The following is a 27,574-nucleotide window of genomic DNA, read 5'->3' as shown; positions in this document are numbered from 1 at the left end:
ACAGTCCCATAAGTCTGCACAGACCAGCGATTGGCACTGCAGCCTGACCCCACCCCCTGCCCTCCCGTCCCCTAGCCCCATGGTGAGGATGGTGCACAAAGGCTGACTCATTCCACCCATTTAACCAATGAAGAAGCCACATGTTGACCATTTGGCAAATGTGGAATTAATCACAGATTAGAGAGGACAGTCTTCCTCACTCCATGGTTAGCACTTAGGCTGTGGATTAAATATTCACTTACTTGGCAAACCCAATGAAATCCTCATGGTTTGTGTTCATGTAAGACAACTCAATGTCTATCAACAGCATGACCTGAAAGGAAGAAAGCACAGTCACTGAGCCCAGTTCTATCAATGCAGCACGTGACATAATGTGACCACCTTAGGCGTGCAAGATCTGTACTTGTGAATAAACAACAACAGGTTTTAGTGAACAATACGATGCACAGAGGATGCTAAGGCAGGACAATGGGTTAGCTAATAAAATGTGAGGCTGGATGAACACAGCAGGCCCAGCAGCATCTCAGGAGCACAAAAGCTGACGTTTCAGGCCTCTCTGATGAAGGGTCTAGGCCCGAAACGTCAGGTTTTGTGCTCCTGAGATGCTGCTGGGCCTGCTGTGTTCATCCAGCCTCACATTTTATTATCTTGGATTCTCCAGCATCTGCAGTTCCCATTATCACTGATACAATGGGTTAGCTTCCAGGTTCCAGCTCCAGGTGATATCCCCACTGCCAGAGCTCCTTCCATACATGCTCGGCAACCACACTCGGATCAAGGCAGCATTCCCCTTATTCCGTAAACAGGAATGCTGGAACAAGAGATGAAGGACCGGGATAGGCAACTTCTCTTTGCCCAAACAGCCTTTTGAAACAAATTTGCCCAAAACAAAAAAACAACCGTACTGCATTTTTAAATGAAACACTTAGCAATTTGATCACAGCCTCTGGTAGAATGTAGAATTTCCATATATAATAGATTAAATAAATGTATTTTATGTATTGTATTATAAACTTACAATTATAAATTTATAATATTTAATATTTACATTTTTACAGTATTCAAATTTACAATAATACATAAAGTACAGAGAACAAAAACAAATAATTAAAACATATATAACTCTGAATTATCAGATTTTTTTTATCTTGTTGTAAAACTATAAATTTGGCAGTAGTCATCTTCAAATCAAACCTTAACTTGAGAACCCTAGAATGGAGCTTTTTCCAACTATTGATTCTTATCATTGATAAGAATGGTCTTGCTTCCGGAAATAATTTATTATTTCTAATATAGTGAAGACAGTAACGTTCACCACCATTAAAATCCATTCTTTGTACATAAAGCATTATCTCTAACCATTGTGGAGCAAAAACCACCCGAATATGGGTACTTAGAGCAAGGTGACACTTCTGTAATAAAATGGTCATTTGAAAGTGTAAAGTGTGTATTAATGACATAACTATCCACCTGAGCTACGTGGGACACCTTTAGTAGATTCACAAACACCAATCCTCCTTATTGTATTAGTCTAGGTCACTGTTACCAAGTGGGGCAGACAAAATCTTTGGCAGAGGTTATGCTCAATCTTCATATACAGCAACATTTATTACATAAAATAAAACAAAGAACCAGTCGAAATCTGAAGCAAAATGCTGGAAATCTGACGCAACATGCAGAAATTGCTGGAGAAGCTCTGGCACCATCCAAAGAGAAGGAAAGCACAGTTAAACAGTGCTGGTCCAAGAAGACAAAACCCAGGAGTCACAGATTCGAGTTAAGTGCCAGAAGGATTAGAGGTGTGAGGAAAAGCATTTTTTTTGATGCAGAGGGTGTCTGAAAATCGCTGCCTGAGTTGGTGGTAGAGCCAGAGACCCTAAACTCTTCCAAAATGTAACTGGATCTGCTCCTTAAATGCATGGCTATGGGCCATGTGCAGGCAGATGGGATTAGAAAGGGCATCTGGGTCAAAATGCACAAGATGGGATAAATGCCCCCCTTCTGTGCTGTATCACTTCTCTGGTTCCATTCCAATATCGGGAGCCTTTTGCTTATATTTGACTGATTAACTCTTTCCAGGAACAGTTCTTCAAAAATAAAACTATTCTAATCAGAGACTTTTCTAATCTGGAGCAGGTGGAACAGGAACCTCTTGGCTCAGAGGTATGGATACTACCCCTGTACCATGACAGCCATCAGAACAGTCATGATTAGATTCCCTACAGTGTGGAAACAGGCCCTTCGGCCCAACAAGTCCACACCGCCCCTTGGAGCATCCCACCCACACCCATCCCCCTGTAACCCACACCCCCCTGAACACTATGGGCAATTTAGCATGGCCGATCCACCTAGCTTGCACGTCTTTGGACTGTGGGAGGAAACCGGAGCACCCGGAGGAAACCCACGCAGACACGGGGAGAATGTGCAAACTCCACACAGACAGTCGCCCGAGGCTGGAATCGAACCTGGGTCCCTGGCGCTGTGAGGCTGCAGTGCTAACCACTGAGCCACCGAGCCACCCCATTTATCATTTTTTAAAACTTATCTTTTATTCTTTCAATCAGTTCATTCTTGACTGATGAGTAGAGCATGTCATGTAGTGTCAGTTATCCTGTTCAGGTACTAACTGCCTTTATTTTATTCATTCACGGGGATGTGAGCATCACTGGCTAGGCCAGCATTTATTACCCATCCCTAACTGCCCAGACGGCAGTTAAGAGTCAATCGCATTGCTGTGGGTTTGGAGTCACTTGGGTGCCAGACTGGAAAAAGATGGCAGATTTCCCTTCCCTAAAGGGCATTAGTGACATAGATGAGTATCAGCGATAGTTGCTGTTAATACACTTAATGCAACATGATGATTAACTTTACATCCATGTGATTAAGTAGAGGTCTTACTTTTGTGGGACTCCCTTTTCTTGTCGTGTTAATGTGATTCAACCAGGAAAAAAGTCTGGGAGCCACCGACGCATCTCCACTGCAGCTACCATCACCCAGACCAGAGCTTGTGTACCACAATGTACTACCCCCACGCGAAAACCGCAGAAACTCCACAAGAAGCTACAACACTGGGGGCTAAACCCAGAACTGGAGATTCTCCCTTGCATTCTGTCAGGCGAGAAGTCCTCCTGTCGCCCGGAAACCTCTTTAAGATAGCAGGTGGCGGCCATGATGGCTCATCAGAACTTTTGGCTCTGAGCCACCTTCGTCACATGATGTTGGTTGTTTTCTTCAACCACCAATGAGCTCAACAACTCAGACTCGAGGGTAACTTCTTAGAAGGTTCTGGCCCTCTGGTAAAAGAACCAGGAAGGGAAGATGAAGAGATTACATTTTTAACTGAACTGTAAACAAGTGCTTTTGTGGACTGTTACCTGAAAAGGTGAGGGGGAAGCAGATCTTTTCTGAAGAAATTTGGATAAATATCCGCAGAGGAGACAAAAATTATTTGCACCATATTTTTTTTAAGAAAGGCAAACTTTGAGGAAACATAGAAAATAGGGGCATGAATAGGCCATTCGGCCCTTCGAGCCTGCACCACCATTCAATACGATTGTGGCTGATCATGCAATTTCAGTATCCCATCCCCGCTTTCTCTCCATACCCATTCATCCCTCTCCATACCCCTTCATCCCAGCTCCCTCCTGAATACATCTAATGAACTGGCCCTGACAGCTTTCTGTATGAGAGAATTCCACAGGTTCACAACTCTGAGTGAAGAAATTCCTCCTCTCCTGAGCGACTTAGCCCTTATTCTTAGACAGTGACCCTAGTTCTGGACTTCCCAACATTGAGAACATTCTTCCCACATCTAGCCTGTCCAATCCTATCAGGATTTTATATGCTTCTATAAGATCACCCCTCATTCTTCTAGATTCCAGCGAATACCAGCCCAGATGATCCAGTGTCCCCACAATGTCAGTCCTACCATCCTGGGAATCAGTCTGGTGGACCTTTGCTGGATTCGCTCAATAGCAAGCATGTCTTTCCTCGTACTAGGAGTCCGAAACTGCACTCAATACTCAAGGTGTGGCCTCACCAAGGTCCTGTAGAACTGCAGCTGGACATTCCTTACTCTGGTACACAAATCCTCTCGTTATGAAGGCTAGCATGCCATGAGCTTTCCTCACTACCTGCTGTACCTGCATGCCAACCTTTAGCGACTGTTCCACCACGACACCCAGGTCTTGTTGCACCTCATGGAGGTGTGAGACTGTCAGAAGTGTCTATGCAACGAATGCAGCAAATATATAATTTTTTTTTATACTTGTTAAAGGCTGCTTTGGTTTTAAAAGTAACTTCCACTTGTCGTGAATTTGGATGGAAACCATATCTATACAACTCTGATAATTTCAAAATAAAAATAACACAAAGTAGGGGCAACAGGAAAGGACAGAGAATGGGCTAGTACAGCATAATGGGCTGAGTACCCCCACTGGCCTTGCCTCATACCACAGTTCTACGATGTCAGTATATGTATACACTTTCTGATCTTTTTCTCTCTCCTGAATTCATCGATTCGTCCAATACGCGCAGAAATCCTGCAACAGCTGTTCAATGGCATCACATGCTGCTATATTCAGAGATAGTAGGAACTGCCGATGCTGCAGAATATGAGATAACAAGGTGTGGAGCTGGATGAGCACAGCAGGCCAAGCAGCATCAGAGGAGCAGGAAAGCTGACATTTTGGGTCAGCTTTTGTGCTCCTAAGATGCTGCTTGGCCTGTTGTGTTCATCCAGCTCCACACCTTGTTATCTCACACGCTGCTATATTGATGTGTTGCACACTGAAACAATAACTTTGATCCACACAGACTTGATGAGAAGTTTCTCAGGCAAAGTTGGAAATGTATGAGAGCTCTCCAACAGGGAATGTCCTGCCTGCAACCCAGTTGGAAATACTAAAAAAAAGTACTTTTAAAATTCATTCACAAGGTATGAGTCATCACTGTGACAACAGATGTTGTCACAACAGATGCTGCTCGACCTGCTGAGCTTTTCCAGCAACTTTGTTTTTGTTCCTGATTTACAGCATCTGCAGTTGTTTCTGTTTTTATAAAGATCATAGGGTGTTTGAGCAGAGCGAGGAATACAACATTAATGGCTGCAAAGATGGTGCACCAGAAGCAAGATCAACTATAGATTTGATATCTGAGAGGTCCATTCAGAAGCCCAATAACAACGGGGAAGAAGCTGTTCTGGTATCTGTTGGCATGTGTGTTAAGCTTGTGTATCTCTTGCCTGATGGAAGAGGTTCAAAGGGATGACAATTATGACAAATAACACTGGTTACATCGTTACCATTAGGGCTGGCTCATCATTCCAGATTTTATTGGGCTCAATGTTCACCGACTATCTGAATATAAGAGCAAGATGATTATGTTGCAATTATATTCAATGCTAGTTAGGTCACAGGTCAAATACTGTGCACAGTTCTGGTGACCACACTATGGGAAGGATGTGACTGCACAAAAGAGGATGCAGCAGAGATTCACCAGGATGTTCCTGGGTTCGGTTGTGAAGAGAGATTAGAGAGGCTGGGGATGTTCCTTCGAGGACAGAAGTATGAGGGGGGGATCAGATTGAGTCTGCAAATTTCTGAGGGACATAGATTGTGGACAGGAAAAAATGTTTCTTCTTTGGAGAGGAGTCACTCACCGGGGGACATGGTTTAAGGTAAGGGGCAGGAGGCTTAGAGGGAAGTTGAAGAAAAAAAATTCATCCAGAGGGTGGTGTGACTCTGGAACTCAGTACCTGAAAGAATGATCGAGACAGGAACCCTCAAGAAATATTTAGATGAGCACTTGAAATATCACAGCATTAAAAGCTATAGACCAAGTGTTGGAAAATGAGATGAGAACAGCTAAATGTTTGATCATATACCATTATACACGCAGGTCTAAGCCCACTCCATTGTGCTGGGCCTTTACAAAACAAAAGTGAGCCAATCTGGCCATTCCTGATTCCATACCTGCTGTTTCGTTCTGCCCTCCCGATCTCGGATGTGAGTGGTTACGATTCGGTCCATTTCCTCCCGTAGGTGGGGATACTGGCCCAACTGTAAGAAAGAACCGGGCAGAGAAGTGGAAAACAGGCCCAATGCCACTCCCCCCAGCAATGTACAGCAGTTAAGCATTTAACACAGGAGCTCCCTGCAACACAGTACAGCAGCAAACTGACCAGGACATCTAGTCAGATTCAGTTCAGTCCAGACCCTCATGACAGCATTGGGATTACAGCAGAGTGGAAGTTATACTCCAAACACCGACCTTATCAAATTCAATAGATTTTTGACGAAAACCAAATTGAGAAACTAAATACAGTTTGCTTCAGTTCAAGATTTCAGTAAAACAAGGGCACTGTCAAAGCCAATTCTGTTGAACCCCGCCGATAGATGCATGGAAATGTACAAGTTTCAGAAATTCTGCTCTCCCCATAAGGCCAGTTTGCTGGAGTTCTGAAAAGTACAAAAATCAGTCAGTGCACAGTTCTAATGCCACAAGGGGCAGCTGGCAATGAGTGGTGTCGGTTGGCAGATTTTTGGGCAAGTTTGCCCCAATCTCGTCAGAACGGGGCCAGGGACACCTCCATGCTCGGACCAAAGGAGAGCCGCAGAGTGGGGTCTTCCCCCTGCCCTCCTTGTTGACCACCCCTCTAGCTGCACAGGGGCGGGGATGGGGAATAGAATCAACAGTCCATTTAAAATCTTCGCTGGAGAGCAGGGGATGAGGCAAGTGGAGCTTTGGACTAGAGAAGATAATTTTAATAAAACAAACTGTGGGTAGAAATTTGTTTGAACAGGATCAGAATACTCACACTCTGCTTTCTGAATGAGCCAGTAGCAACTCTGAGGACAATATAACCATGAACATTAGGCTTCAATTTGAATGAAAATTCAACTCCTTCACATATTAAGCAGCAATTGTATCAATTCCAGTGCAGTACTGTCGAGCAATATGAACTCCAAGTGTTTTCCACTGGCTGCAATTTCATCACAAATGCACAAACAGACACACAGAAAATAAACATGCAAGCAGGCAGCCATGCAAGCTACAGAGTATAACACTTGGGGAATAAATAGGAGTGGAACAGGTTAGTAGACAAGGTGGATAAATGACAACAAATAGGCAATTGAGATATGTTTTAAAAAGGCAATGTTGGCCTTGCAAGAAATATCAACTTGGGCCTCGAGCAATAATTAAAATGTGCTTCCCAAACCTCCCCCCCCTTTTTGGAATTCAATGGGTTGAGTAAAGTTGCGGAATTAAATAGTTTCCCTCCTTTGCGTCCACTGACCGTTCGAAAGAACTGGTGTGGAGGTGAGGTATGGGCAGGCAAGCAGTAAAGCTGGGCTCCCCTACACTGCCCTAGGCTGGAAAATCACCGGCTTTCTCTTCGCACCGGCTCACATCTCTTATCAAACACCAATTCGTCTTGTGTCTCCCACATCCCTTCTAACCACCCTTCCTTCAGAAGCAACGGCAGAGTTGGGAAGGGGAGTCAATGGGCCGTCACGCACTCCCATTTAATTTTTTTAAAAATCGCCCTGATTAGAGGTACAACTAATCCTCGCCTTGCCCATGTCCTACAGAGGAATAAAACAAGATCAAATCACCCAGAACATTTCATTCTCTGAAGGGAATGAAATGAGTCTCGGTCGCATTCTATTTGCCTCAAAATCCACATTCAGCATTCTGACTCACAAATAATGATACCAAAATCATTGGGGGCTGTGTAGTTCAGTTGGCTAAACAGCTGGTTTGGGATATAAAAAGTAACATCAACAGCACAAGTTCAAATCTCCAACCCAGATGAAGGACTTTTCTTCTCAATATCTCCCCTCACCTGAGGTGCGGTGACCCTCAAGTTCAACCACCAGTCAGTTATCTCTCTCTCATGAGAGAGCAGTACTTTATTTTTATTCTAAAAAGTAGATACTGTCAATGAGGGACCAAACTGAGAGAACAACGTGCAGAGCTGGATGAACACAGCAGGCCAAGCAGCATCAGAGGAGCAGGAAGGCTGACGTTTCGGGTCTAGACCCTTCACCTTCAGAAAAAAATGAGACCTTTTATAATGGCGAGAGCGTTCCAGAATAGGTCTGATCAACAGTTTTAATTCAGGGAGAGTATCCTCCTGTCCACAGCCCACGCACTCAATTCATACAAAGTGAAATGGAACTGTTCCACTTCCCTCTCTCACCAGTATGTACCTAATTATTAATAAAGCTGAGGATTAACTGGCTTCAGGATTATAGACTTCAGGCAAAACATCAACATGTAGCAAACAGTTATTGCAGTTCTAAAAATGCTGGATTAAGTTGAATGAGAAATTAAAAATAATGAGTGGACCTCATCTGACAACCTTTTGCTAATGCTTTAATGGCATTATTAGAATATTTGAAATCTTGTGGGTTAACAATGTCAACAAAAAGAGAGTAGAATATCATGCAAAGATGTTAGGAAGTCATCTTGCCACACCTCCCATAATAACACGCAGCTCAGTGGTTAGCACTGCAACCTCACAGCAACAGGGACCCAGGTTCAACTCCAGCCTCGGGCGACTGTCTGTGTGGAGTTTGCACATTCTCCCCGTGTCTGCGGGGGTTTCCTCCGGGTGCTCCGGATTCCTCCCACAGTCCAAAGATGTGCAGGCCAGGTGGATTGGCCATGCTAAATTGCCTGCAGTGTTCAGGGGTGTGTGGATTATAGGGGGATGGGTCTGGGTGGGATGCTTCAAGGGGCAGTGTGGACTTGTTGGGCCAAATGGCCTGTTTCCACACTGTAGGGAATCTAATCTTTCAATTCTATCATTGAGAATAAGGCTGCATTAATATTTTCAACTGGTCCCACATTAAAATATGGCAATTATTAAGTGGATCATTTCCAAATTGGCAAGGAAATGTAAACTTTTTTTTAAGCTGTAAGGAGTCTTGCTGTTACAGTAAAAGGTCATTATTTATGGCCACATTTTGCTGTAAATAAGAAGTGGCAGAAACACAAGGCATGCTAACCAGTGTCTGAAAGAAGTTATAGAGCCTTCAATTAGCTCAGGTCCAGTTGGTCATGCTCTTGCTCCCCTCAAATGGACCAAAAGGTTATATAGAGTTCAAGACACAAAAATTGAGACTGACACTCCAGCACAGGCATGAGGGACGGCTGCAATGTTTGAAGTACCATCTTTCAGGGGAGATGTTAAACCAAGGCACCTGTGCACTGGATGGTAGACATAAAGGATCCCATGGCAGAGGAGCTCCCACCTCCAACACTCTGCCAAATATTTTCTGCTCAAACAACATCACCAAGAAATCAGACTGGGATCTGACCACTTTGGTCTATCAGAGATTGCAATGTACAAAATGGCTACCCCTCTTATAATATTGACCACACTTGCAAACACTTAAATGGGACATCACAAAAGGTACTTCTACAAATGTGAGTTCTTTCCTAGAGAACTGGCTTATCTAAAAATGCAATTTTTCCTGGGATGTGGGCATCACTGCCCAGTCTAACATTTGCTGCCCATCCCTAATTGCCCTTGAACTGCATGGCTTGGTGGGTCAGTTAGAAGGCAGTAACCATGATACTGTGAACCTGCAATCACATGCAGGCCAGACCTAATAAGGATGAGTGATTTCCTTCCCTACAAGACAGGTTTTTGATTGTACCAGAGATTTTTCACAAAAGCTGACTTTTCGGGCCTAGACCCTTCATCAGAAAAGGGGGAGGGGGAGAGGGTTCTGAAATAATTGGCAAGAGGTCAGCCAGGTGGACCTCATTGGAATATGGGCTCTCTGACTGGGGCTGTTAACCTGGTCCAGTCAGGGAGCCCTGGCTGACAGATATAAACAAGAGTGGCAGGGGTTCTGTTCACTCTGGTGACCAGTTCTGAAATAGCTGGGTAAGTGTCATGCACTGTGCACTGGTGACAAGGGAAGAGCATGCTCCTGAAGAAATTCACTCACAACATATCATCTTTAAGCTGGGGTCAGCATTTCTGGCATCATGCCATTATTTGGGAAGCCTGGCTCATTCAATCCTGCAGTCACAGACTGGGCCCAGTATGTGGAAAGAATGTGTTTTTCCTTCTTCTGAGCAAATGACATTGGGGCAGATGAAAAGCAACAAGGAATTCTTCTGCTAGACTGTCAACCCGCAGCTTTTATGGTTATTAGGAACCTAACTTTCCCTGAGGCAGCAGATATGAAAACCTGTCAAGAGCTGATGGATTTATACAGTCACCAAGTCAGAAAGCTGTACAGCACAGGAACAGACCCTTCGGTCTAATCTTTCCATGTCAACCTGATATCCTAAATAAATCCAATCCCATCAGCCTCCACCACTTCCTCTGACAGCTTATTCCACACACACACCACCCTCTGCGTGAAAAAGCTGTCCCCTAGGTCTCTTTTAAATCTTTTCCCTCTCACCTTAAACCTGTGCCCTCCAGTTTTGGACTCCCCCACCCTGGGGAAAAGACCTTGTCTATTCATCCTATCCATGTTCCTCATGATTTTATAAACCTCTATAAGGTCACCCCTCAGCCTCCAACGCTCCAGGGAAAATAGCCCCAACCTATTCAGCCTCTCCCTGTAGCTCAAACCCTCCAAACCATGGCAACATCTTTGTAAATCTTTTCTGAACCCTTTCAAGTTTCACAACATCCTTCCTACAGCAGGGAGACTGGAATTGAATGCAGTATTCCAACAGTGGCCGAACTAATGTCCTGTACAGCTGCAACATGACCTCCCAACTCCTTTACTCAATGCACTGACCAGTAAAGGCAAGCATACCAAATGCCTTCTTCACTATCCTATCTCCTGTGACTCCACTTTCAAGGAACTATGAATCTGAACTCCAAGGTCTCTTTGTTCAGCAACAGGACTTATCGTTAGGTATATAAGTCCTGCCCTGATTTGCCTTTCCAAAATGCAGCACCTCACAATAATTTAAAGTAAACTCCAGCTGCCATTCCTTGGCCCATGAGCCCATCTGACCACTACACCTCCAATTTTAGCATCATCTGCAAACTAATTAACCATACCTCCTACGTTCACATCAAAAAGCAGTGGACCCAGCACCGATCTTTGTGACACACCATTGGTCACAGGCCTCCAGTCTACAAAGCAACCCTCCGCCACCAACCTCTGTCTTCTAGCTTCAAGCCAGGTCTGTATCCAAATAGCTAGTTCTTCCTCTATTTGGTGTGATCTAACCTTGTTAACCAGCCTACCAACGCCTTACTGAAGCCTATACAGATCACGTTCACTGCTCTGCCCTCATCAATCCTCTTGGTTACTTCTTCAAAAAAGCTCAATCAAGTTCATGAGACACAATTGTGATCAGAGATAATGGGAACTGCAGATGCTGGAGAATCCGAGATAACAAAGTATGAAGCTGTATGAACACAGCAGGCCAAGCAGCATCAGGGGAGCACAAAAGCTAAGATGCTGCTTGGCCTGCTGTGTTCATCCAGCTTCAAACTTTGTTATCATGAGACACGATTTCCTACTTACAAGGTTAAGGTTTAGTTAAGGAATATCATGACCCCAAGCCTCGTCTAATTCTGAGAAGCTGTCAGTGTTGCCTAGCAATTTGAGAGCCAGTGGGTTCTGTAGGATTTTTGAACAAGGTTAATGCGACTGGTAGAGACATGTGACTTTGTTTAAGCCTTAATGAGATGCTGAGAGACCGTTTGGTATGTGGGTTTAACGATGGGACCATGGAAAACAGTCGACTAGCTGAAGGCCAACTGGACATCAAACAGGCACTGCAACTGGCTTTATCACTGGAAAATGCAGCAAGTGAAGCATACAAGTTACAGGGCATTCCAACGGAAGTACAGACGCTGATCAGGCTGACGGAGTTGGGGGACATCACTTGAGTAAAGGCAATTGTACAACCTCGCTCAGGACATATCCTGATCAGAGGGACTCTAGGTCAGCCCACAGCAAAGTCCTAAAGCAAAGATTACAATCTTCTTCAGGTTGAGGACTGGTGAGTCATTGCAGTTGTTACTGGTATGTGGACTCGAGACAGCGAAAGAGTCTCACTGGACTTAAATTGAGTAAGAAAACTCATAGGCTGGTATGCAGGAGAGTGCACACACTGGAAAGCCCACCTACATCTGGCTTGGAACAGTTACATTGCTGAGCAACATTCAAATCAGAACCAATCAAAATAAATATTTGGTTAAATGGTCACCCGCTTCTAATGGAGGTCAATACTGGTGCGGAAGTTCAATGATTGCAGATCCTGCTTTTAATAAAATTTGCACTGGACTGCGATACTTAATTTGCGCAAGATCTCAGCTAGATTGAGAACCTACACTGGGAAACCTTTATAGATCAAGGGTACAGCTTCAGTTCCGGTCTCAAATGAGAAGCAGCTAGTTCAATTACCGCCATTTGTAGTAAAACGCTCAGATCCAAGCTTGATGGAACAAAGTTGGTTGAGAAATATTCACCGAGATTGCTCAACATTTTTCAATTAGAAAATGGCTGCCTGAGTGAAGTCCTAATTAAGTACCCAGAAGTTTCGCAGGAAGGTCCAGGGACTTTTTAAAAGAGCCAAGGCCACATTGCATATTGACCATGCAGCAATCCCATGATTCTGCAAGGCCCACCACTGCCTTTGCGTTATGGGCAAAAGTAGAGGAGAGCGAAGGGACCATCAAACCAGACCAGGCTTCAGAATGGCCAGCACTGGTCGTACCAACTGTGAAGCCTGATGGGTCAGTTCGTCTTTGCAAGGATTTCAAACTAACAGCTAACAGCTTCTCGCAGCTGGATAAATACCCAATCCCTGGCATTGAGGATTTATACGCAAAGTTGGCAGGAGGGCCGTCATTCATGAAGCTGGACATGAGCTACTCATCCTTGCAATTGCAATTAGATGAGGATTTCCAGAGATATGCCACAATTAATACCCAGTAGGGTTTGCACCAATGTATGAGAATGCCATTTGGGGTATTATCAACCTGTGCGATTTTTCAGTGGACAACAGAGGACATTTTACAAGGTCTATCCCAGATTGCCATTTAACTAGGTGACTTGCTAATAACCGGGAAGACCGATAACGAACACTTGGACATTGGCCTTAGACGTTTCTTCCAGGTGTAGAAGGGAAAAGTGGGTGTTCCAGGCACCCCACGTGGGCTACTTGGGCTAGAGAGTTGGCAAGACCAGGTTACACCTATTGGGCGATAAAGTGAGGGCGATCAAAGGAGCTCTGGCTCCCAGGTCAGGTCTAAAGCTTAGGCCTTTCCTTGGGCTGCTGAATTATTACAGAAAGTTCATAAATAACCTGGAACCTTTGCACCAACTCTCAAAGAATGGTCGGCCTTGGAATTGGTCACATAGCTATGCCACAGCTCTCAGGGAAAGTGAAGAACCAGTTATCACCCTCTAAGGGTTTAGCACACTATGATCCCAAGTGAGACCTAGTATTGACACGAGATGCCTCTCTGTACAGTAATGGGTAACATTAGCTCAGAGGTGACCCAATGGAGAGGAACGCCCAATAGTTTATGCATCCAGCACTTAGGCTAATGCAGAAAGTAAATACATCCAGATACAGAAGAAAAGTTTGATGGTCATATTTGGAGTCAACAAATTCCACCAATACCTTTATGGACATAAATTTGTAATAATAATAGGCCATAAAACATGCTAGGTCCACTTAAAGAGGACAAGGCAGTGCTGCCCGTAGCTTCAGGCCAAATTTGGTGGTGGGCTTTAATTCTGTGTGTATAATTATAAACTCGAACACCATCCCAGGCAGCCAAGTAGCAAATGTAGAGTCATTGAGCCACCTCCCACTGGCAGATCTACTACCGGTGGAACCCACCAATGGAAGAGTCCATAATGGTTTTAAATTTTCTGGACACACTTCCAGTCACAGCTGACAATATCAGCCTTTGGATGAAGATAGATCTGGCCCTGGCAAAACTGAAACAGCTGGTGGGGATGGGGGAAATGAAAGAGCAACCAGAATTGAAAACCTTTTGGACCTAGAGAGACCAGATCACAGAAGAGGACGGCATATTATTATGGCAAGTAAGAGTAATTGTCCTGAGCAAAGGTTGCCACCAGATACTGGCTGAAATCCACCAGGGTCATCCAGGGGCTTCCAAAATGAAGATGTCGGCAGGAAGTTATGTCTGGCGACCAGGACTGGATGCAAGCATAGCTGCATTGGTGGCAGAGTTCCCACAAGGACAAGAATTACAGGCCAGTAGCTCCCCCCACATTCATGGGAATGGCCCGGTAAACCCTGGACTCGGTTACATGTTGGCTACGCAGGTTCTTTCATGGGGTCAATGCTTTTGGTCATTGTGGGCGTCCACTCAAAATGGCTGGATGTGCATAGAGTTCATTCGTCAAACACAAGACAATGATAGAAAAACTAAGCGCATCCTTTCAATACAGGGAGCACCGGAAGTGGTGGTCATGGATAACGGGCCATTGCTTACCAGCAGGGAGTCTGAGTATTCCCGAGTGTTGAATGGCATTTCTCACATAAGGTTAGCTCCTCACCATCCGTTATCCGATGGTGTGGCAGTCAGAGCAGTCCAAACATTGAAGGCAGGCTTAAAATAACAGCCGACAGCTTCACTCGGTAACAAACTGTCCTGGTTCCGATTCGATTCCAGGACCAACCCTCTTGCAACGAAAGGGATAGCTCCAGCAGAGTTGCTAATGGGGAGAAGACTCCGCTCCAGGTTAAATCCAATCTTCCTGGTCCTGGGCAGTGGGGAGTGGGAGCAAAATGCCATCAGAAATGTCAACGCCAGACGCAAGACTCCGCTAAATAAGACAGGCAGTTTACTTCAGGAGACAAAGTTTGGCATAGGAACCGTGGGAATGGCCCAGCGTGGGTAAGAAGCATGGTTGAAGCAAGGTCAGGTCTAGTGATGTATGAGGTACAGGTAGGTGCGACAGTCCTGAACAAGCAAGTGGGCTAAATGAAAAGCTGCAAACCCATAAACAGCGCGGGAGCAAAACGCGCCCGGCTCCCTGACAGCCTTTCAGGCCGTTCCATCAAGCATTGACGATACCTTGGAATCTGAGATGGGCGTGAAGGATGTCGGTGCCTCAAAGCCTTTACCGGCCCAAAGAGGTGAATGAATTCTTTCTGAGTCGCTCCGGGTGCAAGAGGTGAGCCACTGTGCGTTATGATCTCCCTACTCCCAGGCAGAGTGGGAGGAGACTGACCCGCTGTGAAATGCCGCTGGAGAAACTACAGCAAACAGAACCAACCTATGTCCTCGCACTCATGGGACGCAGTGAACTGCAATGAGGTCAGCCAGGTGGACCTCATAAAATATGAACTCTCTGAATGGGACGGTTAATGTCATCCAATCAGGCTGACAGATATAAACCGAATCAGAGGTCCTATTCACTCTGAGGGGCTAGATCAGTGTTGAGGACTTTCCACGTGTAAATAAATTGTTACACTCCTCTGGAGCAAGTGGGACTTGAACCTGCCCCCCCTCCACCCCCGGCCCAGAGGTAGGGACACTACCACGGCATTATGAGATCCCAGAATTTCATTGCAATTCCAAGCTCACTTTGGAAGAATTCAAACCTTGCCTGTAGAGGATTAACCTGGGCCTATCCGGAATATTTCCAGGAACATTACCGCTGCTCTACCATCTCTCGCCTAACCACAATTTGAAGCTGTGATAAGGGGAACTGCAGATGCTGGAGAATCCGAGATAACAAAGTGTGGAGCTGGATGAACACAGCAGGCCAAGCAGCATCTCAGGAGCACACGATGAAGGGTCTAGGCCCGAAACGTCAGCTTTTGTGCTCCTGAGATGCTGCTTGGCCTGCTGTGTTCATCCAGCTCCACACTTTGTTATCTCACAATTTGAAGCTTGAGCATTCTTGCTTTGAGTCAAACAACAACACATGGACTGTAACAGTTCAAGAGGGCAGCTCACCACCACCTTCTCAAGGGCAACTAGGGACAGGCAATAAATGCTGAGCCCAGCCAGTGACACCCACATCCCATGAAAGTATATTGAATAAAGGAGGAATGAAGTTACTCAATCTGAACTGCAGAGAATATTATTGTTTGAGATAGTGATGACAATGATAAATGTCATGATGGAGCACCAGTGCTATAAATGAAGAACAGATTGGTCGACACAGTGTTGACAAACGATAGAATCTGAAGGTGAGGGATTTATTTGGTAAAAGCCATTGTCAAATGAAGTTGTAAAGGAGGTCAATATTTCCTTTCCAAAGCCACTATAGCCTTTTGTTGGGGAAAGAATGAGGAATGTGAGCAATGAGACTTCAGAGCTACACCTCAAGGATAACCGAACTAAACCGCTGGCTAATGACTCTCCTGATCTAGAGTGCTTTCACTCTATTGAGGCTATGCTGATAACCTCCTGAAAGCCGTGAACACACTTCATGCTTTTCATCATGCATCAAATCCACACTTAGATCAAGCAACACATGGGGAGCAGTAGGAGGCCGTCAAACCTCTACAAACCTTTTCTGCCATCTCAACTCCATCATCTCACCTTGGTTCTATGTCTCTTAACAGGTTTACCCACCAAAAACCCATTTCTAGTTGACCATTGACCTCAACTGCTTTTTGGAGGTAACTAAGTTCCAAGTTTCCAACACACTTTGTGCAAGGAAATGCTGGTAAAGATCGTCCTTTCAATGCCCTACTTTGGTACTAACTTGGTCAACACACTCAGCACTGTCATCACACTCCTCTGAAGCAAGTGCGACTTGAACTTTGGACCCCTGGCCCAAAGGTTGGGACACTACCTCTACATTATGAGACCCAGAATTCCACTGCAATTCCAAGATCACTTTGGAAGAATTCAAACCTTGCCCCTAGAGGATTAGCCTGGGCCTATCTGGATTATTTCCAGGAACATTACCGCTGCACTACCATCTCTCTCTCGCCTAACCACAATTTGAAGCTTTAGCATTCTTGCTTTGATTTTCACCGCCAGAGGGTGGCTGAGTGTTTAGCACTCCTGCCTCGCAGTGCCAGGGACCTGGGGCCAATCTCACCCTGCGGTGATTATCTGAGTGAAGTTTGCATGTTCTCCCTGTGTTTCTGCCCAGTGCTTTGTTTTCCTCCTGTGGTCCAAAGACATGTGGGTTGGCGGTGGGAAATGCAGGGTTATGTGGTAGAAGAGTTGGTGTGGGCTTGATGGGAGGAATGGCCTGCTTTCACACTGTGAGGAATCTCTGGATTGACCCTATCAATTTTTTTTTAACTTCGTTCACTGGTCATCCCCTTGGTTGTCACCAGGAACAGGGAAAACATAAGGATGGTTGTTGGATCATGCTGTTTAACCATCCTCCAGACCATTCCATTCCCTGAGGAGAACTAAGATGATGCAATCAGTCCCATCCCTTCCACTAAAAGTCCACACCCTGGTGTTCCAACTCACTGATAACCATGTCCAAGGCATTACAAGATTGTTGGGGTTCACTAGCTCAGTTGGCTGGATGGCTGGTTTGTGATACAAAGTGATGTCAACAGCGCAATCTGATTCCCGCACTGACAGAGGTTACTATGAAGGTCCCACCCGCTCAAACTCACCCGCTACCTGACGTGTAGCGACCCTCAGGTTAAACCACCACCAACTGTGTGTGTCTCTCTCTCTTGACTGAGAGAGTGGTCCTCTAGGCCTATTTACTGTTTCAGCCTTTCAAGGCTGCCAATTGCAAGATGACAAAGTGCTCTTTTTGGAAAGGAAACCCCCCCAAAGGAAAACAGATCACAACATCTTAAAAGAACCGCATCTGATTCCACTTAAGGTGACATTTCTGGGAGTTTTGTTGATTCCCTCTGGTTACCCAATACATCAAGCAGGCCCCTAGGAAAGTCATGCCTGTGTAGGCCAGAACTGCGGTACACATGGTAATGGGAGGGTTGGGAGGGGTGACAGATTGGGAGGGGTTGGGCTTAACAGTGGGAGTAGTCCACAGTTCCTTTGTTCAACCAGGCAGAGCTCTCTTGCTTCTCTAACCCAAGGAAAGACCATTAAAACTGGTCCAACCCGTCTTGTGCATTTTAAAATGGAGAACTAGAGTTATCAAGACATTCCAAATATTACTGGATTTTCCGTCTGGGAAGTAATCCGGAAAATGCCACATTCTTCAATAATTTGAGGCTTTCATTTTAGTGGGTCCATAATTGGGTGATCCTTGTCAGTCGGTCAGTCAGGCTTCAAGGCCCGAAACAACATGGGCCTCACAAGCCCTAAGCGGCCCAACCAAAAACAGTAATCTGAGGCTAAGAAGAATAAAGATCCCTATTCAACGCTGAAAAAACTCATCGCCCTCACAGTTAAAAGCAACGCACCTCCTAACCAACTTGGCAACAGCCTGAATTCCAGTATTCGGGCCTGCTAAATTATACCCATTTCAGTCACATACAGAGGAGTAACTGTACTGAAGTAGACAGGCTGTTAAAATCTACCGTCACAATGCTAGAGCATTGTCTGATTCCACTTTTGTTTTGAACACATCAAAAATGTGGAATGAAAACAACAAACTAGAACAGAAATGCTGAGGCCTTGCTGAAGCTTCTCTGGATGCAAAGGAATGGTGTTTGGGCAGTGGTTTGGACAACTCAGGCCAAAGATGGCTGCAGCGTGCCCAAGGCTGAGTGGTTCACTCCCGTTGGGGTAAAGTGAATCTGATATATTGAAAGTCATAAAGGTTTTCAATTTTCACACTAATTAAAAGAAAATTCCACTTGTAACAATTGTAACGAGGTCAGCCAGCTGGACCTCGCAGAATATGAGTTCCCTGCCTGGGGCTGTTAATCTGGTCCAATCAGGGAGCCCTGGCTGACATAAAAGGGTGAATGTCAGAGATATTGAACTCCTGAACGCTGGACTCAGTCAGAAGCAGTGTTATTGTCAAAAGGTACGTGTTTGTAAACAAAGGGTGATTGGTAATGGGATGCCAGCCTCTGGTGAGTTATTTCACCATTTAATAAAGATTTCGGAGGTGACAAAACTGACATACTGTGCCAATGTAGATGGACAGCCAATGGCAACTAGTGAAATATTCATCAAATGACCATGATGAATGACCATGGATCTAGGTTTTTGTTTTAAATTTGTTCATGGAATGTGGACATCACTGACACTCATTGCCCACAGGGCAAGTTGCTGTGGGTCTGGAGTCACACGTAGGCCAAACTGGGTAAGGATGGTAGATTCCTTCTGCAAGGAGACAGGGGTGATCCTGATGGGTTTGTACAATTGATAGTGAATACCGAGTCAACATGAGGCTAACTTCTTAAACCCAGACTTTTATTGAATTCAAATTTGACCACCTAGCATGGTGATTTGAATTAATAACCCCAGAGCATTAGCCCGGCTCTCTGGTCCAGTACATTACCATTTTGCCATCACCTTGCCTTGTGAGAAGCTGGTTATAAAGTAGAACAGTCGAAGACCTGCTTGTCTATCTTTCATCTCCATATCATACAGTTCGCAACGGTAAGTATAGAGAAATTATCTTCGGCAACTCAGTAAAACCCACGACCACTTCAGGAGTGAAATGAAGATGAAGAGTTATCGTGGACCCTCATCCTAGGGACTGCTCATAAGACAAGAGTTCGCAGCCCTGGGCCAAAGCATTTGATAGAGATCACTTTAAAACAAACAGCTGATAAAGTTGGAAGACGGGATTCAGTCAAAGGCCTCAGAAAGAGCATCATGTCTGTCTGTATGAGTTTGGAAATGAGAGGGTGCAGAGCAGCCCAGTATCTGTCCACTGAAATACAGCTGACTCACATAGCCCAAATAAACAAGACCCTACAGCTGACGTCCTTCTGAAATCTGAAGCTCACATATAACAGGAAATTTTAGTCAGCATTGCCTTAGAATAAAAAAGGCACCAATTTAACTTTTGAGTTAAATAAATTAATGGAGCAAAGGCAGGGTTCATAGAGAAGGATGTGAGCTTTTACCTTTTCGGTACACTTTCTGATGGTGCCGGTGAGTTCGCTCACTACCATATCTACGCACTTCAAACATGGCTCCTTCAGCTTTTGGATCTGCTTTTTCACTATAGCCTCAAAAGCAAGGTCAGGGGTGAAGAGCCCAGTTCTATATTGCAGCGTGAGAGGAAAATGACAACAAGGAGGGCGAGGGGAGAAGGTGAGGGGCAGCAGGGTGTGGGGGTGAAAACATGGGGATAGGACATAAAGCAAAAGGAGATGTAAGACCTTGGTTACCTACAAAGGCTTTCAAACTGGGGGAGGGGGGGTGGGGAGGACAGAGTGGGTTGGTGGGGGCAGAGGAGAAGCGCAGGCTTTAACAAACAAGTACTCAACAGATTGGGAGGTTCAGTTTCGAATCAGCTTCAGACACTCCATTAAGAATCGGAGACCAAGTTAAAGATTTGTTGGCTCAGCTCGTGCCAAAACCTCTTGTTAAAAACCTTGTAAAGTGATTTGAACTGTCTTCCAATGAGTTCAGGAAATTTGGCTGCAAACTGACATCAATTTTGCTCAACGCCCCAACTATTTCTCCAGTGAGACTAATCTCAGTATCGGGGTCAAGGGTCAGTGATCATCATTAGGAAGAGCCGGCATCCCAACACCACTCAGCACCATGGATATGCTATACATCCCATGGTGTGTGCAACACAACATACGAGGTAGGCTCTCATACCAATGGTGTTCACTTTACCCTCTCTACATCAGAAAGAAAAGAAAGCTTCCTCTTGATAACACAGCCAGTCATTTTCTCTGCTGGACTTGATGGGCCGAATGGCCTTATTTCCACTCCTATGTCTTATAGATTACGTGCCCCTGGTAGTTCAGGGAGATATCTGGGTCACTATCCAGCTAATGGATGATGAGGATGGAAGGACTCTGTTATGTTACTTCTTTGGAATAACTGCTGTCAGATCTTCATAGCCTATTCCTCAACCAAGCTTTCGATCACTAGCCCCAGCACCTTCTTGCTTGGCTCGTGGGAACATTTTGTTTGACAACGTTCCAGAGAAGGGCAAGGAATGATTAACTGTGTTCAATAACCACAACGTGCTCTGCACGCCCAAGAAAGAATCAGCAACGTCAGAGCATTGGGGCTGACGTTGGGGGTAGGGATGTGGTTGAGTAATCGTACAAACTGAGTAATCATAGCCCTCTGAGGTTGAGAATGTGAGGAGGCAACGTCACCTCCCAGCACAGAAGGTTAACAGGAGCTGGGGCTGTAAAGGGCTTTGGCAGAATGAGGTCAGTAGGAGATAGTAGGAACTGCAGATGCTGGAGAATCTGAGATAACAAGGTGTGGAGCTGGGTGAACACAGCAGGCCAAGCATCATCAGACGAGCAGGAAGGCTGACGTTTCGGGTCAGGACGTTTCCTCAAAATAGGGAGGAGGAAGGGAGCTGGGAAATAAATAGAGAGGCGAGGTGGGGCTGGGGAAGGTAGGTGGGATGGTGACAGGTGAGTGCAGGTAGGCAGTGGTGGGGATTGGTTAGTGAGGTGGGAGGAGCAGATAGGTGGGAGAGAAGATGGACAGGTTGTGTCAGATCAAGGAGGCGGGGATGAGAGGGAGGGCTGGTCATGGGGTGAGGCCGGAGGTGGGAAGATTTTGAAACTGGTAAAGTCCACATTGAGACCATTGAATTAATTGAATAGCTTTCCAAAAGAGCCAGAACGAGCTCAAAAGGTGGAATGGCCAATTCCAGCACAAAGAGGTTAGGCGCTACACAAATGAAGCCATTTTCAATGATGTTCTAGCTGCCAGGTTGAATTGTCCTTGTGGTACATACTGATTGCTCTATCAGCCCTCTCAATTTTAAGACAGTCAATATTGTACCTTGCTAAATATTTTGCTTGGGAATAATTTCATGTCAATGCTTTTCTTCAGAAAACAAGGATTATGGATATTGATTCTCGTGAAATATATAAATAGCTGCACTTCAAACAGACCTGGCAGGGGAATATGGATGTGGGGTGGAATGTTGTGTAGATATTGAAGAGGCTGCGGCACAATTGAGATGATCACAAGATTATTCCAGGCTGCGCAGTGGGAATGACTATCTGTGAAACCAAAACAGACTCTACAAGGAATTGCCACACAAGCCATTTCTGCAATAGTTAGGGCTCGAGTGGACTAGCTGGCCGGTTGAATACTTGTTTGTCAGATGCCTGCTCCCTTTCCTCATAATGAATCCAGGAAACCATCATATCCAGTGGTGCAGTCTTGAGCCATTTTTAAACTCAAAGTTTGCATCAGCTGAAAACTAGGCTCAAATGAAGAACTCCTGGGGCAGGTATTGACTCAATAAAACTTGAAAGAGACCAGCTCTGCTTTTGCACCAGCCAGTCGGGTTTTGAGTCTGGAAATCTCAAGGAGGGGGAAAGAGGAAAGAAACACAGGGTCCTATTCCTTCCCTCCCCATCCCACCAAGAAAGTCATGTTTGTGCCCCAAGGTTAGTTCTGAAGGTTTTCAGAAGAAAGCAAATGTTCCACCACGATTTCACACTCTTATCCTGTTTCCCCTTCCCAGTTTTTGAACCTTCTAAAGTTAGGGCATACACCCATTTCAGGCCTACTTTTGTCCTCCCAGTCACTTCAGGTCCCCCCCGCCATGTTGTACCCATTACTGGGGAATGGATGACATGCTGATGTATTTCCAGCTGGCACTTTGGGAGCGGAAAACAGCTGTGAAATAGGTGTTTGGACTTAAAGGGCTCAGCAACATGGCTCAACTGGTCTCGTCTGCCAAACAAAATCAGACCGTGTTAACTTGACCCAACAAAGTGTAATGAATAAAGGTCTCCCAGATGCTGTGAGAAGATGTTAGTTTGTTTTACATTCTCTCCACCCAGTCTCTTCCTAATTGATGGCCCTCCCTCCAGCCCAGACCTGTGCACTGCTCCAAAGCAGACGCCTCTCGCCCTGCTTCATCCTGACATTGGTGGCCAGGCCATCAGTGGTCTCTGCTCTTCGCTTGAGGAATTCTTCTCCCTCTCTTTTTCAAGGCTACCCTTTAAAAAACAACTTGTCTCTTTGACCAAACGTCTGTCCACCTGGTCCTTCAGCTCCTGCCTCAGCACAATGTCAGTTTATTTGCTGGTGCTCTTGCGGGCGGTTTGACCACCTTTTGGAAAGGCGGTACAAAAATGCGGGTTGTTGTTGTCAAAGTAGCGAGGGAAAGGCACTCCTTAGGAAAGCAGTACGCTCAGACCATGGCATCGATCATGCTTATTTTCATAAAGTTCTTAATTTCAAAACAATATTGACCTAATCTGGTGAAACTCCTGCTTGAGGTTTAATATTATATCCAGGAAGAAAGGTGAATATTAGTGATAGAAGCTGTGCTCTGGTGTGCAGTCATGCATGCTAAAATATTGACTAGTGCCCACAGCCACGTTACTGTCAGTCGCTATAAGGCCAAACACCCAAAGAACACTCTGCGGAGAACTTTCTGAAGATCCAAGACCAGGCAGCAAGTTTTTTCAGGACTCTGTGATAAAGCAAATTACCTTCTTGGTACACTGCCTAACCGTACTGATTAACTCATTGATAACCATGTCCACACATTTGAGGCACGGCTCTCTGATCTTCAAGATCTGCTTTTTCACAATCGTTTCAAATGCCATATCAGGAGTGAAAAGACCCGTTCTATCAAAGTGAGGAAAAACGTCAAAGTATTGAACAATCAATTTTTCTTTTGCTTCTTCTTTAGAAAAAAATACACACTTTTCAGGGGGGGAAAAAGCACAAGGTTAGAAATTAAAGAGACCAACAGAATTCCTCTGAGCTCAGTGAACTCCCTCTTGTGATGGATTCTCGGGGAAGGGTGGTGGAGAGGTAATGAAACTCCAGTTGGAGTCGGTCCCACACACTTGCCAGGATTGTTACAACACTGGTTAGATCCAGAGATGAATGTTCTTGACCACATCAAGCCGTGTAGTTTGGACTTAAGCCTTCAACCCAACTCCCCATTTCCGCATTTCTAATTCCCCTCAACCACCATCCTGTCAGTGCATTGGACTGAGGCAGTCAATCTACTTTCTACTTTCTGAAGCAGTTTTGTAATGTCACCTCACGCCTACCAACATCTAGGTTTTGAGAGGAGGCCAAGCCTACTGGGGAGAGAAACCATGCAGTCAGCAAGGTTCAGTGGGTGGTGCGGTGGTTAGAACTGCTGCCCCCCAGTACCACAGACCCAGGCTCGACTGTCTGTGTGGAGTTTACACACTCTCCCTGTGTCTGCGTGGGTTCCATCCGGGTGCTCCGGTTTCCTCTCACAGTCCAAAGATGTGCAGGTTAGGGTGGATTGGCCACGCTAAGTTGCCCCATAGTGTCCGGGGATGTGCAGGCTAGGTGGATTAGCCATCAGAAATTCAGGGAATGGGTAGGAGGGGAAGGGTCTGGGTGTGACACTTTTCGGAAGGTCAGTGCAAATTTGATGGGCTGAATGGCCTCTTTTCACACTGTGGGCATTCTATGAGCTTAAGACTCCAATCCATTGGTTTGGGTCGAGTGTAAAACCAGGCCTGGAGGAGTAACAGGTCAATGCCTGCGACCTAATTTCTTGATAAACTAGAACTTTATCGCAGAAAAGTATCTGACAATGAGGTAAACTTTCTCTGGTGAGCTAGAGTTTGTTGCGGATGTGGTAGACAGCTAAAGAAAATGAACATTATGAGGAGCAGTTTGGAGGTATTGTTACTAATAGGGCTCAGAAGGAGTCCATTTGGTCCACTGGGTCCATGTTTCCTCGCTGCAGAGTTACCCAGTCAGCCCCATTCCTCCAGTCTACCCCTATTCATTACAACAGGCCAGGACTGCCCCAATGCTGAATATGAGAACCCCATCAGAAATTATCTGGGAAGACCACCAACACAGCTGTATCTGCAACGCTTAGACCCTGGTATGGAAGTGCTTAAGGGTGTTTGGGACTTATCAATATCAAAACATCACAGCTGCTTCTAACATGATAACACCAGAGGACAGCGATGGACAGTGATGACACAGCGTGGAGCTGGAGGAACACAGCAGGCCAGGCAGCATCAGAGGAGCAGGAAAGCTGATGTTTCAGGTCGGAACCCTTCTTCAGAGAAAGGGTCTTTCTAAAGAAGAGTCCTGACCTGAAACGTCAACTTTCCTGCTCTTCTGATGCTGCCTGGCCTGCTGTGTTCCTGCAGCTCCACACCGTGTTATCTCTGACTCCAGCATCGGCAGTTCTTGCTATCTGCCTGTGCAGAGACGTAGTTAACCTGAGCGATCTGCCCTCTCAGGAAAAATCCACTCTCCGGTCTCCTCTGATTTCTGTATCAGAAGCGGTATCCACTACTCCAATCATCTGTAAGTTTTACATCTAGGCCGAACACATGCCCGTCTAACCAATACTCCTGAGGGAACTGAAACATTTCAGAGGAAGATTCTACTCACGGGAGAGTATAGGACCAGATGGCATAGACTTAGGATAAACAGATGTCAACTTAAGGCTGATGAGAAGGAATTCCTTCTCCCAGAAGGTTGAATGACTTTGAAACTCCTTGCCCCAGAGAGCTGTCGGGGCAAAGTTGTTCCATATGTTTAAGGCTGAGAAAGAGCCTTGATCAGGCAGGGAATGGAGTTCTGAAGTTTGGGTGGCAGAGAGGACACAAGCAATATTGGATCAGTCATGACATGACTGAATGGTGCAGCAGGCTTGAGGGGCCGAATGACCTACTCGTGTTCGTCTTTCTGACTTTCCTGCTAATCTCAGAGTTTCTGGGAAAATAGAATGCTCATCCCTTTTAAGGAATGGCGATTGTGCGACTGTGAAAGGGAGGATTTGTTCTTGGCCAGACAGTCTGAGGTGGTTGAGAAAACAGCTGCTCCCAGCTTCCCAGCGACACAAACTCATCTGGCTGCACAGAGGCCAGCAGCAGATCCAACTCATTCTCCATCTCCATCACTATTGGCAGCCCAATCATTGAGAGAAAATCACACAGTGGTGTGGTCCAGAGAGAGGAGCATAGAGGGGAGATAGAGACTGGGACAGAGATGTAGAGGGAGACAGAACAACATGTGGAAGGCAGAGAAAGGGGGAGAGAGAGAGAGAGAGAGAGAGAGAGAGAGAGAGAGAGAGAGAGAGAGAGAGAGAGAGAGAGAGAGAGAGACACACAGAGGGTGAGATGACAGAGACAGATGTACAGGGAGGGAGAGAGACAGAAAGACATGCAGAGGGAGGCAGAGCAGGAAACACACAGTGGAAGGGACAGAAAGACAGCAAGATGTATGCAGAGGGAGAGAAAGACACACAGTGGGAGGGGGAGAGAGAGGGAGAGGTACAGAGGGAAGGAGAGAGAGAGATGAAACACGGAGAGAGAAAGAGACTTCAAATAACAGGCGGGAAAACACAATGGCGCTTCATCAGAGGCTGCACTGATGATGTTACCCAGCAGGGTAATGAAACGCCTGCAGAATAGTGAACCAGCCACTCGGCGAGCCAACCAACCTCAACATCCACAACCCGAGCTGCAAATCTACTCTAAACCCTTGGAGAGAGAGACAGACAGACAGGGAGGATGAAAGAGAGGGGTGCAGAGGGAAGGGGAGAGAGACTTGCAGAAGGAGAAAGTGAGCAAAAATGCACAGATGGAGAGAGAGGCTCATCAGAGAGAAAAAGATGAAAAACCACAGACAAGGAGAAAAAGAATAGAGAATGCCAGCGAAAACAGAGAGAGGAGAAAGAAAGAGAGTGATGGAGACAGAGAGCTGACAAAGGGAGAGGAGGAGAGAAAGAGGAGAGGGTAACAGGAAAGAGCCCGATCTTTCCAGGCCAGTCAGAGATTGTTTTCCTGTCGGACTGTAGGATAAGCCTCTCCACATTTTGGGAACATTGTCTGAAACGGAGAAATGGTAGCTGCTGGCAGTCAGCTCAGTCCCTGCGTAGGAGGTACCTGGAAAGCTGCCTTAGAGAACGTACGTACTGAGGATTATCAGGTGCAGCTCTCCAACAGCAGCCTGCTGCCAGTGAATGAAACATTAACCCAGTCCCAGAAGGGGAACTCATATAAAGCAGTCTTCGTTCAGAGCTGGGTCATTAATACAGCACAGCACAACAGATGGGTCTGGTGCTGAATCTACTCAACTGGATTTTCACATCAGCTCTGAAAGCAGCTGCTTCCTTTGGTACTCCCAATATTACATCAACCTGTGGAAGAGGGAACGTGATAGGGAAGTGGCTCATTTTAACGAGGAGATTTCACCCACTCAGCTAGGGCAGGGGGAGGGGCTCTGTTCCCTGTTTTTGAAGAGGGAGGTTTCACATTATGCATCTCCCATTGTTTACCAAATTGATGCTTCAACTGTGCCCCCCACGAATATTCTGCCATGCCTCTGTGCTGTGCAACAATTCTCCCCCTCCTCATCGTAAAATTGCCTGTCAACTGTCACGCCTGTTGTCTCCCAGCTCTGCCACTAGATGGAGCCTCAAGCTCCAATATCTGCTGCCAGACCAACAGCCACCAACAGAACAGGCCATTTAGCCCCATTAATCGATGCTGGCTCTCCACCATACTCCTCACAATCTGTTCCCCCTTAACTCTTACC

The 27,574-nt window shown here is 45.7% G+C and overlaps 1 protein-coding gene across 8 annotated transcripts in view; it reads right to left on the bottom strand.

Annotated features, from left to right (window-relative positions):
* The window catches only part of LOC125465332 (dynamin-1), a 284,914-nt gene that overhangs the window by 132,401 nt on the left and 124,939 nt on the right, over positions 1–27,574 (bottom strand). For 6 of the 8 annotated variants that reach the window (XM_059638372.1, XM_059638371.1, XM_059638370.1 and 3 more), the window contains exons 10-12: positions 23,509–23,647; positions 5,973–6,059; positions 243–313 (exon numbers count right to left, since the gene is read on the bottom strand). In XM_059638372.1, the coding sequence (XP_059494355.1) occupies positions 243–313; positions 5,973–6,059; positions 23,509–23,647 (297 nt within the window). Of the gene's footprint in view, positions 1–242; positions 314–5,972; positions 6,060–19,971; positions 20,111–23,508; positions 23,648–27,574 lie in introns of all 8 variants that reach the window. The other 2 variants (XM_048558667.2, XM_059638374.1) reach the window with 1 other exon arrangement.

The sequence above is a fragment of the Stegostoma tigrinum genome, chromosome 29 (genome assembly GCF_030684315.1).
Source record: "Stegostoma tigrinum isolate sSteTig4 chromosome 29, sSteTig4.hap1, whole genome shotgun sequence".
Classification (NCBI taxonomy): Eukaryota; Metazoa; Chordata; class Chondrichthyes; order Orectolobiformes; family Stegostomatidae; genus Stegostoma; species Stegostoma tigrinum.
Note: the sequence above shows the minus strand (reverse complement) of the source record. Positions and strands in the feature narration are given on the sequence as shown.